Source organism: Schistocerca americana, chromosome 7, assembly GCF_021461395.2.
Source record: "Schistocerca americana isolate TAMUIC-IGC-003095 chromosome 7, iqSchAmer2.1, whole genome shotgun sequence".
Taxonomy (NCBI): Eukaryota; Metazoa; Arthropoda; class Insecta; order Orthoptera; family Acrididae; genus Schistocerca; species Schistocerca americana.
This window is the reverse complement of record NC_060125.1, coordinates 154,552,187-154,567,801: the sequence shown is the minus strand read 5'-3', so window position 1 is coordinate 154,567,801 and position 15,615 is coordinate 154,552,187. Positions and strand designations below refer to the sequence as shown.

The 15,615-nt window shown below is 40.7% G+C and overlaps 1 protein-coding gene across 3 annotated transcripts in view; it reads left to right on the top strand.

Annotated features, from left to right (window-relative positions):
- LOC124622155 (semaphorin-2A-like) overlaps positions 1-15,615 on the top strand; it is a 1,077,868-nt gene that overhangs the window by 812,304 nt on the left and 249,949 nt on the right. For all 3 annotated transcript variants that reach the window (XM_047147795.1, XM_047147796.1, XM_047147794.1), the window contains one exon: positions 2,319-2,406. In XM_047147795.1, coding sequence (XP_047003751.1) covers positions 2,319-2,406 — 88 coding nt within the window. The remainder of the gene's footprint in view (positions 1-2,318; positions 2,407-15,615) is intronic.

Sequence of the window (15,615 nt, the reverse complement as noted above, 5' to 3'; positions counted from 1 at the left end):
GCAACATTTTATTCTTCTTCGAAAATTAATTATAACCTATACCTAATTCGTGTTTTAAGCAAACAGTGGGGCAGTGTGTGCTATTAATGGGTGCAGGAGCACAGTCTGTAAGCATTTCTCATTATGGTACTTAACACAAAAATTTCTGTGCTCCTCACAAACAATAACTCAAAGCAACCAACCATATGAATGATATTAAATGTAATTTAAGGCCTGTTTTCACTTAGTTGAAACGTATGGAAAATTTTCCTAATTTGGCGCACTTCAAGTTCGGCGGAAAGAAATAAGATAAAAGGCTGTAGCATTTTATTTTTGAAGTTATGAAGCGAACTCTGACCGTAAGTTGTTAATTTCCTTCACAGAAGGAATTTCACTGAGGTATTTCATTTCACACAGGATGTCCCTGGAGTAATGATCTGTATTCCGGGATATGATAGAAACAGTTGTTCGAAGCAAAGAAGTCTAGTAAAAATGGACTCTAAAATGCATACTTTAAGAGCTATGAGCACTACTTCGTTTTCGGTATAGTGAAACAAATCTCTTCTACCGCAAGATCTTTGCTTTCCATATTTTGAGACGTGATAATTTGGACCAAAACATGGGACATGCGCTCTAAAACGCAAACCTTAAGACTCCTCTACAGCGAAGCACATCTCTTCTACTCAACAAGTGCTCATAGCTCTTAAGGTATGCATTTTCGAACCCACGTATACTAGACTTTTTTCTTTCGAATGATCGTCCTGTCAGATCCCTGAATTTTGATAATTCCTCCCGGGAAACCCTGTATATCGCATCAAAAGTGGCTAAAATCTTGCGCAATAAAGTTCTTTTGACGTCGAGTCAATGGTATCGATGCTAGAATATGATCAAAATGGAGAACAGCGTCGCCGGAGAGCAAATACATTCATATGCCGATGTATACCTCTCTACCAGCTGGATGCGTAATGACTACGTGGTATGAACAATTCCTCTATGATGGCAGCCACTTCAAGCATTGTTTGCTACCATACCCTTATTCATTTGATGATGATGTTTTCGTCTGCCGAAGAACAAGATTTTTTTCAGCAGTTCTCAAACCATATATATATATTTTTTTCATGATAGCATTGTCGAGTTCGATTATGCAACATTGAGTGTGGAACTTTATTCTGCTACTAGTATGAAACAGCGTGGCATGGTGTTAATTCTGAGAAAATAAAATTCACAAGTTATACTTGGACAACTGCGTTATAAATATGATTTATTTAGGTAGACTGTAATTTGTGTGTGATGTAGTAAGACCATTAAGCTTATTTTTTGTGCGTTTCGTTTTTTACCCCTGAGGGTAGAGCAGGTCCCAGAATGTATTTTCGCTTAATAGTTGAGTGTTAACTTACGTGAAATTTCCCGGCAGACTGAAACTGAATGTCCGACCAGAACTGGAACCTGTGACCTTTGTCATCCGTGGGCGAGCTTTCTAATGTCTGAGCTACCCATGCACGACTCATGAGCCGCCCCCACAGATTTACTCCCGTAGGAGTCACGTACTGGCTGAAGTAAAGTTGAGAGGACGAGTCGTGAGTTGTGCTTGGATAGTTCAGTCGGTAGAGCACTTGCCTGCAGAAAGCGAAGATCACAGTTTATAGTCCCGGTCCGGCACGCAGCTTTAAGCTGGCAGAAAGTTACGGTCGAACAGATTGTTTGGAATCCGACCAATAGTAAAACTCGCTTCTTTTCAATCTGATACGGTCGCGCGGGATTAGCCGAGCGGTCTGAGGCGCTGCAGTCAAGGACTGTGCGTGTGCGGCTGGTCGCGGCGGTGGTTCGAGTCCTCCTACGGGCATGGGTGTGTGTGTTTGTCCTTAGGATAATTTAGGTTAAGTTGTGTGTAAGCTTAGGTACTGATGACCATAGCAGTTAAGTCCCATAAGACTTCACACACATCTGAACATTTCAATCTGATACCAGGCTACTAGTCGGGCAGAGGCATACCAATGAGGATCACTGGTAGGGGATTACCTGTTGAGACATTTGCCTTTTAGCGATGAGGAACCTCAGGAAACCTTCTTTGGAACCAGCTGACTGGAACTACTTTTAACTAATTTCTGCGACTGTACTTTCCATGTTCCAAGCCAAAACAGAAAAAAAGCGTCCCTGTAAAGGGACTTTGAAGTTATGGCCTGCATGGCGCAAATAGTGTGCAGGGAGGACAGAAACAAAACGGAAAATGCCGCTGAGCTAGCCCTAGACGCAATTTCTTGTGCTAATTTTTAGCAAAGTAATTTGACTTCAGCGTCATTATCCAAATAATGAAGAAGGTCGTATCTGTTCTGTTCCAGGACACCTATCGGAGTTTTCCTGCGGGAAGCTGTACTACAGGACATTCATGCTCGACTCGAAGAGGGATTCTCTATACGTTGGCGCAATGTGAGTACACATCCTAACTGTGTGAATGGCACAGGTTACGCATGATGCATTTATCTTTTCGTTCATTACCTCCTTTTATAATTACAAGACTAGCTGAAATGCTGTTTGCCAGCCTGTTCGTAACATGTTCCTGAATGTGTCTGCCACTGTATGTTTACAGTGGGCTGATATTCTATAAGCCATCGTTTTCGTGCTTACTTTAAGGAATGGGTGAATTCATAAATGACAAATTCACTAAGCTCACAGACGGTTATCCCAGCCATTTACCACCACTGACAAAACGGAAGGATGATTAAAGTTTAACTTACTATCCACGAGGATACCGTTGTATACAGAGCACAATTTCAGGTGGCGTATCAATGGGAAAGAGACTCGACTATGTCAATTTCAAAGGTACCAATCCGACAATTACTTTAACCGACGTAGATAACCACGGAAAATTAAACTCTGAATGGCCAGTAGAGGATTCGAGACTTTCTCCTCCACAATGGGAATCCAATTTTATGAAGTTATAGTATAGTTTTTAAAATTATGACTTTTTTAAATATTCGTAGACGATGGTATATGCATCGTGGGATGGAATAAGTATTGACGTTTATAGACCATATTTATTAAAACACATTGCCTTGTACCACACTATACAAGCATGCTGCCCTCGTGGCAGCCAGCAACTGTTGGAAAGTACGAGGGGCGTTTGAAAAGTCCGTGGAAAATCCGAGAGATGGCACCACCGGCACGTATCGATGTCATGTTTAGTTAGTAGCATCTTTGGGAAAAACGCACACCAAGTTTCAGCCATATTGGTCTATTTCTTTGCGTTTGGCATTCGTGTGAACCAAGAAAAAATGGACGAAAAAGAATTTCGTGTGGTGATTAAACATTACTTTATGAAAGGCAAAACGCCTCAGGAGACTAAAGAGAAGCTTGATAAACATTACGGTGATTCTGCACCATCGATTAGAACAGCTTATAAGCGGTTTCAAAATTTTCGGAGTGGCCATATGGGCACAAGTGAAGCTGAACCTTCTGGACGCCTTGTGGAGGTTACGACTCCCGAAATCATTGATAAAATCCATGATATGGTGGTAGATGACAGAAGAATTAAGGTGCGTGAGATAGCTAGTGCTGTGGGCGTCTCGAATGAACGGGCACATAATATTTTGCATAAACATTTGGACATGAGAAAGTTATCCGCAAGATGGGTTCCGCGATTGCTCACGCTTGACCAAAAACGGAATCGTGTGATGTGTTGCAAGGATGGTTTGCAGCTCTTCAGGAAGAATCTGCAGGACTTTAAGCGTCGTTTCGTCACTGTGGATGAAACATGGATACATTACTATACTCGTGAGACCAAACAGCAATCTAAAAAATGGGTTACCAAAGGAGACTCTGCACCAAAATAGGCGAAGACCATTCCTTCGGCCGGAAAGGTTATGGCGACTGTCTTTTGGGATTCGAAAGGGATAATCCTCATCGACTATCTGGGAAAGGGTAAAACTATTATAGGTGCATATTATTAATCATTATTGGACATTTTGAAAACCGAGCTGCAAGAAAAACGCAGGCGATTGGACCGCAAAAAGTCCTTTTCCATCAGGACAATGCACCAGCACACACCTCAGCAGCTGTGGTCGCAAAATTAATGGAAATTCTCCAGGCTTAGTTCCCTCTGACTTCTATTTGTTCCCCAATTTGAAGAAATGGCTGGCGGGACAAAGATTTTATTCAAAAGAGGAGATGACTGCAGCAACTAATAGCTATTTTGCGGACTTGGACAATTCCTATTATTCGGAAGGGAGCAACAAATTAGAACTGCGTTGGACGGAGTGTATAAGTGTAAAAGGAGACGAGGTCGAAAAGACCCCAAACACGTAAGTAGTTTTTATTTTTGCACTGACTTTTCAAACGCCCTCGTATAGGACCGTTACCGAGTAGGATTAACAGAAGAGAAAGAGAAGCTCCAACGCAAAGTTTTACGTTTCGTCATGGGGATCGTACAGTAAGCACGAGAAAATTGCGGAGAGGCTCAAGAAATTCCAACGGCAGTCGCTACAAGAGAAGCGTCGTGTATTTCAGAGAAGACTAATGTTGAGACTCCGAGAGGGTGCGGAAAAAGGCGAGCAGCATATTTCTTCAGTTCACACATGCCCCACGAAATGACGACGACGAAAATAATCTGAGAGATTAGAGCTCATACGGAAGTTCATCGACAGTCATTGTTCCCATGAGCCATTGGCGAATGTTACACGGATACGAGAATATAATGGTGGAACCAGAGGTATCAAGTAGCAAGAAAACGGAATTCGTGGTTATAGATATGATTGGAAGTGGAGCCAAGACTGAGACAATGTGGCTATTGAGCAACTTGAGGATGTAACAGAATTTAGCTATGTCGGTAGCAGTGTGGAGGAAAACAATAGATGACTGAAGGAAATCAAAGAAGAATAACATTGGCCTGAAGTTCCTTCCAAAATAAGAAAAACCTTCTACAGAACAAGCACATTATTTTCTACACTAAGAAAAGATGTGTAAAGAGCTCCATTTGGGGTGTTCTGACATAGAGATGTGAAACCTGGACGTAAACAGAGCTTTTAATGAGACAAGGCCATGTGTACAGACGTGGTCTTTTACTAATATATAATTCACCTTAATAATAATAACATTCAAATGCCATACTTTTGCCTCGGTACTTTAGTAGCAGTATTCTATTTTCAAGTTGTAATATTAACTAACCAAGCAAATAAGTAACATAACTAAATGAATAATTCATTTGGAATTGTATATATACTATATAACAGGAATTATTACGTATCTTCTATTTGTTCATACGTGTGATGTAATATTCTATACCTTTCGTTGTTTCAGTGTATTATATCTGTTGTGTTTCAACAATACCAGTCAGCATCTACACAGTAGCTTGTATTCGTACATGTAGTATGTACATAACTACAGGTATCATTTCGTACATTTCATAAACGTGATTTAATGTTTCCAAACAGCCATTTGAAGGTTCCTTACTTTATGATAACCATATCGTCAACATTTGTGCACTATTATCTTATATGTCTTATGATTTCTGAAGATGACACTAAAGCAGTGACGAATCTGATCGCGTAATTAATACAGTGTATTGTATTAATATTTATACGGCTGGTGGCATTCCTTATTTCTACGAATAAGCAAATAAGGAAAGCGCTCGCCTCGCAGCTGCGGAAATGTGGTTCTAGAGGAGAATTACGAGAACAAGCTGGGCTGATAGAAAAACAAATGAGACGTTCTAGAGGAAATAGCAGAGAAGAAACAAGTACTACAATTTACAGGCCAACGCAAAGCAAAGCTTATTGGACACATAATGAGATGCGATATTCTGCTAAAAGACATTTTAGAAGGCAAGATCTTAGGGAAGATTACGAATGGACGACTGGGAACATCCTGATTAAAAAATATGATCTGTGAGATGGTATGTACTTCATGCGTGGGGATGACGAGGACTGCTGAAGAGAGAAAGCTGTGGTGCACAGGAAGGCTTAGCCTTTTGAAAGATGGGGACCAGAGGTACCTTCCGCCGCACACAGACTCGTGGAGTATAGATGTAGATGTAGTTCGGTGTATCAAATGTTTATCGCAGACGCGAGGCGTTCCCTAATCGGAACCCTACTGCGACGACATAGAGCGAACAGGTTTACTAGGCGGAGGAGGTGATGAAAGCGAGGCCCATTTGTAGGAGGCGGCCAGGCCCTTATCGGAGGCGCGAGGGGGAGGCGGCGGGAGTGAAGACGCCATTGTCTGCCCCCCACCTGATAACGCCTCATTGTCTGCCGCGACGCCCGCCGCCCTCTGCAGAGTCACCGCCGGTGATCGATGGCCGGCGTTTAACCCGCAGCCGCTCAGCCGTCCGCCCACCTTGCACCGGCGGACCGCACTGGCGCTGCACAGATTTTCCCTCCCTTCTGCGTCGGTCGCGATCTGCAACCACTACTCTAACTCCATCGGCCATTTGTCCCAGACCTCGAATATTATATTTGTTAATAACTTTTTGTCTTTTCGTGGGCTTATACCTACGTGTTTAGTACAGACACTTGTTACACGTCGGTCGTGGTGGCCGAGCGGTTCTAGGCGCTACAGTCTGGAACCGCTCGACCGCTACGGTCGCAGGTTCGAATCTTGCCTCGGGCATGGATGTGTGTGATGTCCTTAGGTTAGTTAGGTTTAAGTAGTTCTAAGTTCTAGGGGACTGATGACCGTAGAAGTTAAGTCTGAAACGTCCCCTTAGAAAAAATAATGAATTACTGTGCTTAAACTGACACACAATATTTTTAGCGCAACGTAATCTGACTTTCAAAAATCCCTACAAAAAGAATAGCCCTGACTAACAATAAATAACCTATACCTTTCATGAATCACTTACCTCACAAAAATCTTCGTTACTCGAACTACTGCAATACAGCGAGCGCCACTACTGCCAGCTAAATAAAAGATTCAAACTACTGAAGAAACTAACTACTGGTAGGGATAGTCAGGAAATGAAGGATTTTGATAGAGACAAACAATGTATTTACCTTAGTAGTGTTCAAAAGTCATAATATATATAACAGTTCATGACATCTAGAATTACAAATTTACTCTCTCTGATGGACACACGTCCAGATCATCCACTCTCAAAACTCCGCCATCTCTCTCCCCACATCCACCACTGCTGGCGGCTCACCTCCAACTGCGCAATGCTACGCGCTGTTCACATCCAACTGCCCAACACTGCAATGGGGAATATTGCAACAATGCCGACCAGCCTCAGACTGCACACTGCACAGTCAATGATTTTCATACAGAGCGCTACGTGGCGTTACCAACATAAAAACCCAAACAGCTTACTTATAAGTCCCATAGTGCTGAGAGCCAATTGAACCATTTTTTTTTGTCTTAGAAAGAGACTGTTGTATCACGCGACGATCGCAGCCTACCCACGTACTGTCACACTGGTTTCCGAGAAGGGCTTGTGTCCCATTTGATAGAACACATTGTATCTGAAACAGTCCGGCGTTACGCTTTAGGTTTCACTAGTACGCCGAGTGCTATTCCCACGGGCTGACCGAAATGTTTGAGGCTTTTCTGCTGCATTAGGGAATTTTCGGTGAACATTATATGCTAACATATGGTACTAGATTAGGGTGACCAAATTATTTTCGGTGAAAACCAGGACACATTCACCCGGGTGCCAATGGACACCTCATTCCACATGTACCCAGGTTTCTTAATTTTAAATATTAATGTTTTGTTGATACATTTTGTTAACCCGATTATTATAACTAATAAGAGGATACAAAAGATTGATATAATCTAGATTATCTGTATAATTAATGACATTTAATAAACGTATAAAGTAATAAAGAAATGTATTACGATTTTACAAAATTTTACAGCCATTCAACTTTTAATCAATTAATATTAATATGAGCTTTAATATTACTGAGCACTTGTAGATGGAATTGACTGTCCTTGGAGAAAAGGGTATTTTTCACTGCCTCCAGCCTTCTTGATGATGTCTTTGTTCTTTGAGACACAGTGATAAAACTCAGCACAATCCATTTTGTAGTTGTACAGGACCTGCAGGATTGCTTCAAGAGAGTTCACCTCCATTCTGTTTCTTTCATCAGTCCACTGGATATTCATGAACGAAAATATTCTTTTCACATTGGCATTATGGGCTGAGATTGCAAATAAATACCTTGCAATTATTACCAACTCAGAGTAATCCAGAAGACAGTCACAGCTTTTAAAAAAACACACCCACTTCTCATGACATTCCAATGGTTCTTTTTTTTTTTTCATCATTCCACTTGTGAAGACTTTTCTTCAACAAAATTTGTCAGTATGCCGAACTGATCAAAAAGAATGGAATCATCGATTTCAATCTCTTTACTCTTCAAATAAGAAACTGTCTCTTCAACACTTTCTCATTTTCGCACTCTCTTCAGTAAGATCCTATCAAACACCGGCTATGAGGGTAAATATGAGGCGCTCCAGTTGCTGAGATATTCTACACAAGTGTCATAAAACTTGTTAACTTCTTCTCTAAAACTCCTTTCCGCTGCTTCTGATACTTCTGCTCTTTTAAGGACAGATTTAACATTAAAAGAAATGAACTGCTGTTTTCTCCTCTTAGTAACAGTTTCCAGAGTATTTTTCAAAACATCATTTACCTCTATTACACTTTTTGTGCTTTCCTCAATTTCCTTTACCCCATGCTGCAAAGTGCTAAGCTGACTGTGAATGAACCATAAGTTGTTGTTGTTGTCTTCAGTCCTGAGACTGGTTTGATGCAGCTCTCCATGCTACTCTATCCTGTGCAAGCTTCTTCATCTCCCAGTACTTACTGCAACCTACATCCTTCTGAATCTGCTTGGTGTATTCATCTCTTGGTCTCCCTCTACGATTTTTACCCCCCACGCTGCCCTCCAATGCAAAATTTGTGATCCCTTGATGCCTCAGAACATGTCCTACCAACCGGTCCCTTCTTCTTGTCAAGTTGTGCCACAAACTCCTCTTCTCCCCAATTCTATTCAATACCTCCTCATTAGTTATGTGATCTACCCATCTAATCTTCAGCATTCTTCTGTAGCAACACATTTCGAAAGCTTCTATTCTCTTCTTGTCCAAACTATTTATCGTCCATGTTTCACTTCCATACATGGCTACACTCCATACAAATACTTTCGGAAACGACTTCCTGACACTTAAATCTATACTCGATGTTAACAAATTTCTCTTCTTCAGAAACGCTTTCCCTGCCATTGCCAGTCTGCATTATATATTCTCTCTACTTCGACCATCATCAGTTATTTTCTTCCCCAATAGGAAAACTGCTTTACTACTTTAAGTGTCTCATTTCCTAATCTAATTACCTCAGCATCACCCGACTTAATGCGACTACATTCCTCGTTTTGCTTTTGTTGACGTTCATCTTATATCCTCCTTTCAAGACACTGTCCATTCCGTTCAACTGCTCTTCCAAGTCCTTTGCTGTCTCTGACAGAATTACAATGTCATCGGCGAACCTCCACGTTTTTATTTCTTCTCCATGGACTTTAATACCTACTCCGAATTTTTCTTTTGTTTCCTTTACTGCTTGCTCAATATACAGATTGAATAACATCGGGGAGAGGCTACAACCCTGTCTCACTCCCTTCCCAACCGCTGCTTCCCTTTCATCCCCCTCGACTCTTATAACTGCCATCTGGTTTCTGCACAAATTGTAAATAGCCTTTCGCTCCCTGTATTTTACCCTTGCCACCTTCAGAGTTTGAAAGAGAGTATTCCAGTCAACATTGTCAAAAGCTTTCTCTAAGTCTACAAGTGCTAGAAACGTAGATTTGCCTTTCCTTAATCTTTCTTCTAAGATAAGTCGTAAGGTCAGTATTGCCTCACGTGTTCCAATATTTCTACGGAATCCAAACTTATCTTTCCCGAGGTCGGCTTCTACCAGTTTTTCCATTCGTCTGTGAAGAATTCGCGTTAGTATTTTGCAGCTGTGACTTATTAAACTGATAGTTCGGTAATTTTCATATCTATCAACACCTGGTTTCTTTGGGATTGGAACTATTGTATTCTTCTTGAAGTCTGAGGTTATTTCGCCTGTCTCATACATCTTGCTCACCAGATGGTAGAGTTTTGTCAGGACTGGCTCTCCCAAGGCCGTCAGTAGTTCTAATTGAATGTTGTCTACTCCGGGGGCCTTGTTTCGAATCAGGTCTTTCAATGCTCTGTCAAACTCTTCACGCAGTATCATATCTCCCATTTCGTCTTCATCTACATCCTCTTCCATTTCCATAATATTGTCCTCAAGTACATCGCCCTTGTATAGACCCTCTATATACTCCTTCCACTTTCCTGCTTTCCCTTCTTTGCTTAGAACTGGGTTTCCATCTGAGTTCTTGATATTCCTACAAGTGGCTCTCTTTTCTCTGAAGGTCTCTTTAATTTTCCTGTAGGCTGTATCTATCTTACCCCTAGTGAGATAAACATCTACATCCTTACATTTGTCCTCTAGCCATTCCTGCTTAGCCATTTTGCATTTCCTGTCGATTTCATTTTTCAGACGTTTATATTCCCTTTTGCCTGCTTCGTTTACTGCGTTTTTATATTTTCTCCTTTCATCAATTAAATTCAATATTTCTTCTGTTACCCAAGGATTTCTACTAGCCCTCGTCGCTTTACCTACTTGATCCTCTGCTGCCTTCACCACTTCATCCCTCAGAGCTACCCATTCTTCTTCTACTGTATTTGTTTCCCCCATTCCTGTCAATTGTTCCCCTATGCTCTCCCTGAAACTCTGTACTACCTCTGGTTTAGTCAGTTTATCCAGGTCCCATCTCCTTAAATTCCCATCTTTTTGCAGTTTCTTCAGTTTTAATCTACAGTTCATAACCAATAAATTGTGATCAGAGTCCAAACCTGCCCCTGGAAATGTCTTACAATTTAAAACCTGGTTCCTAAATCTGTCTTACCATTATATAATCTATCTGATACCTTCTAGTATCTCCAGGATTCTTCCATGTATACAACCTTCTTTTATGATTCTTGAACCAAGTGTTAGCTATGATTAAGTTATGCTCTGTGCAAAATTCTACCAGACGGCTTCCTCTTTCATTTCTCTCCCCTAATCCATATTCACCCGCTATGTTTCCTTCTCTCCCTTTTCCTACTCTCGAATTCCAGTCACCCATGACCATAAGTAGGCTTGACTTAAAGGGTTACTGAAAAGCTGAACCAATATTTTGGGGGCTTTGTCTTCATTTAGGAAAAAATCTTTTAACTGTTCGAACAGGCGGATTACTCTTTCAACTGCTGAAAACAGTGATAACCAGCGAGTTTTCGAGTGACACATTACATTCATATATGTCATGGCAAACAGGAATACAGTCGCCAGTAAACTTACTTACGTTAGAAAATTTTATTTTATTTGATGAACAGATCGCCATTTAAAGGAACAGGTCTCTTATTTTACTTGTACTTGATTGAACTAGAGATGTTGAAATATTTGGTGCTGGACTGTGATTCGAGTTCGTATCTCCTCTTTCGAGGATCTGAATCTCTCAGAACAGTATAGTTGAATCATTTCGTTCCTTTTCCCAAGACTGCAATCTTCTCTAGGTCTCCTCCATAGGATCCAGTACAAAAATATTCATAATTTCATTTCAAGCCCTATCAAGTGCACACCCACCTGCTAGTAAAAATTAACGTGCATTTTTAATGTCTGTTCATGTGTGGCCAACAATCGCAATAGGTGTCGTTATTTCTGGTCAAACCGCTCACATCTTACTGTTGGTGAGTAACCAACTGATATTTAAGCTATATTCTTGGATGAACGGTAGGTGTGCAGTTCGATTGTCGCTTAGGCACAAAAGTTTGTATCCTTATTTTAGATTCAAACACCTAGCAGCTCGTAAGAAAAACTGATACGTAGCATTTGATTTTTCTTAGTTAACAATCCAATTACGTGTTGGGTTCGTATCTCCGTCACAGAACTTCACATCATGCACTTCATCTTTAAATGCATGCACACTTTCTTACTTCAGAATGGAGGTATATCAGACGTCTTTCGTGGTTAGCTAACAGGGATGAAAGGGTCTTGATAGGAGTCCCAGTTTATTACAAAAATTGTCGTCTTTTATTTTCAAGTTTAGATTTGGTTACTGGTATTGGCAAAAATTTCGGTAATTCATGACTCTTCATGGCTAGTCATCAATATGATTAGATTAGATTAGATGAGATAAATTCTTGTTCCATAGATCATGAATACGACATTTCGTAATGATGTGGAACGTGTCATTGTAAATGAAAGATTTCTTTACATACCATGATTCAATTTCTTTGCAACAATGTTTTACACACACACTCTCTCTCTCTCATTCTTTTTTATTTTTCTCTCTCTCTGTCACACACACACACACACACACACACACACACACACACATTCTTTTTTTATTTTTATTTGTTTGTTGTGCTCGACTATCCGCGAGGCACGAAAACGCCTGTGAATGTGTTTCTTAGTTTTGAGTACATTTACGAAACAAATATAAAAACAACTATGAGAGTTACTGATTTATGATGCTTAGTTTGCAGTCAATTCTGGGTATTATTAGTAACTACGCTCCAGTCCCTAAACCTAGTTACAGAAATGCGAATCAGACGCATTACGTATTCCAGGCCGTGGCAGCTGAGACTTGGAGACACCAGCTATTTTCACTTCCCAGCCAGCTGTAGGATCACATCGGTTCGTCTTTTCCTGCTGGTACTGTAACTGAGATTTGGCAACAGGGCAACGTATGTTTGGCAACTCTGTGATCGACGAGTTACTTCCTTGTGTGCACGGAATTAAGCCTCAAAATTCACCTGATTTTAGCTGTCATTTCCATTGAGTAATCTCAGTTATTATCGCTTGAGGTGTAACAAAAGACTGTAGACTTGCTGTTATCAGCCCAGGAAAGTCGTTGCAGGTGGAAATTGCAACTAATCTCGTCCTTTAAATAGCGGTTTATGAGTTCTAGCCACTATTGGCCTCGTAAGAGGAAACTCAGGCACATTCGCCTTCGTCAGCTCTGTGGTAACGTGCTGACCTGTGAAAAAGCATCTGTTTTGGTTCGCAGTTTCAGTCTCACTGACTTCAACGTTTTCACCCCTTCTGTGAAAGAGCTACAAGCAGTCAGATCAAACATCAATAACGAAATCGCAAGAAAATACTTTCGGCTCATAGTGCAATGGTGAAAAACTTACAATGCTGCACAAGAGGTAACGCCTCTTTCCGCTGCTGACAAGCTAATTTTGGGCTTCTAGAAATACATAACTATATTTATGAAATGCCACATTTGCATATCTCTTGAGTATGACACAGCATACCAATTAAACACAGACCCAATCAAAATCTAAGTGAGTAGTATTTTACTAATTCGTTTCGATAGAGGCATGCTTGTGTACAGATACTCAGTTTTATTAAAACAGACTTTCGTCGTAAGGTTATTGTTGGTAGTTTTATTTCATTTCTTATAATCAGTGCACAATTTTCGTAAGGTTTCCTTTAGCGTTGTTGAAACAATAGTGAACATGAGAGCGAAATTAATCATCAACGATATATGCGAATTCTCTGATGTTATCTATAACAGTCTGACGATGCACATGCAGTTTATTGATTACGTGCATGTAGAAAACTTGTTCTGAGTTAAAGCTGCAAACAATGTTTGAAGAAGAATAAAATGCCACTACCACACGACAGCTAATGTAGAAATTACTTTTCTGACGTATTTGGGCACGATGCGCTCTCCCTATACATAATACAAAAGCTTCGAGATGCATCTGCTGCCTGGCTGTCTATTAAACCTGAAAAGTACAAAATGTCACAGAAGTTAGCCCTTTTTCCACATGCGACTATTTTGGGTTGAGAAGTGAAGGGAACTATGTTCAAAGTTCCATTAGATTCGTAACTTCAGCAGACAGCAGAATTGAGTTTTAAAAAGTTTTGCACTAGGCCTAAATGTATTCGAACTCGCGACGTCTCATCTAAGGTGCATGACACTTACCATTACGCTACTAGCTGACACATAGCTACAATACCTCCAGAGCTGAACAACAATTCCTCCAGAACTTCTGCATACCACAGCGCTGCGAGATAATGCAAATGGCCGGGTCTAGACCTCTGACAATGAGAGAAACAGTTACAGCTTTTCTTTTGCGCTACACGACGTTTTTTACAAACAGATAGAATAGCTCAAGTGGAAAGGAACACTTCATATTTAAATTTCTGCATCCTATACTGTTGGCAGTTCTGTGTAGATGGAAGTTACGTGATTTTATTTCGGTGATTACAAAATAGAGTCGAATGTATGCACTGGGTAGCCGAAGCAGCTAGTTCATAGTGATTCGGTCAAACCAAGTATATGAACGTACTGAACATGCTGCAATTTACTACAGGGAGCCTGTGTGTCAGAATTCTCATCCAGTGTGGCGCAACTGTGTTACGATAGAAAAATGAGTCATGGAAAAGAGGATTTGGTGGTCTGTTGGACAGATGATAGGTTCTTATACCTATGGTCCGGGTTTGATTCCCACTCCTGTCAATAATTTTAGATAGGTAGAGAAAGATTCCATTCTCTTCTGGCTACAACAAGTGAAGAAGATATAATGGCAGTGTGGTTTGAAATTCACATTAAAGATGAAATTCCTTCTCTGCCAAGTAGACGTCAGGTTGAACCACAATAAAGTCTGGAGTGGCGACATGTAGAAACTCTACCACCAGCAACCTTTCTTATACTAGTTATTTATTTCTAGTGACGAAACAAACGCTATGTAGGGTCACAGGACACTTATTCCATCTTTTACCTGAGCTTCTGTATGTCGATAAAATTGGTTCTGAACTGAGAATGCAACTCAGACCGCCCTTAACGCGGAATTTGATCCCTTCGTGACAATACAGCTCGGCTACAATTTGTTGTTTGTTCAAAACTGCAGATTTCTCAACATCTCCACATATTACGCGTGAATGGGTTCGAATCCTGGCCCAGCACTAAAGATTTCATTATGTATTATCAAGCTCTAGCATGAGATCACCTAACTGCTGGTGGATAATAAATTTGATTTTTAATGTTTTTTCATTCGTTGTCAACACTAACGATATCTGACGTTTTTGACTCCCAGTGGGACACTGAACTATTTGCGAGATCACTGTAAGTTCAAGATGTTATTCCGAGCTGCTGGTGGAGAAAAATTTGGTAGCTGACGTGTCTGTGTGTGTAGTCAACAACGATATCTGTGGAGCTCTATTCCCAGACAGCACTGAACTCTTCGTCATATTATTTCTAGTTCAAACATGCTCACATGTCGCTGCTGGTGCAACAAACCCATATTTAACGTTCGTTTTCTCTAGAATATAACAGCGATAGGTGCCGGGTTGGAGTCCTGGGAGGAAAAAATTAATGTTTCGTCTCGTCATTTCAGTTAAAACATCTATCTACTGCCGAGAAAATCCGATATGTCACAGTTGGTTGTGCTTCGATATCAATCCGGTTAGGTTCTGGGTTCGAATCCCTATCCAACACAAAGCTTTGCCTCACGGCCCTTCAAGTAAGTTACTTGTGAAGAAGCAATATTTAACATCTCTCGTAGTTCGTTAACAGGGAGGCTGGGTAGGAATTCGCGTCAGTTAAAAATGTTTGCGTT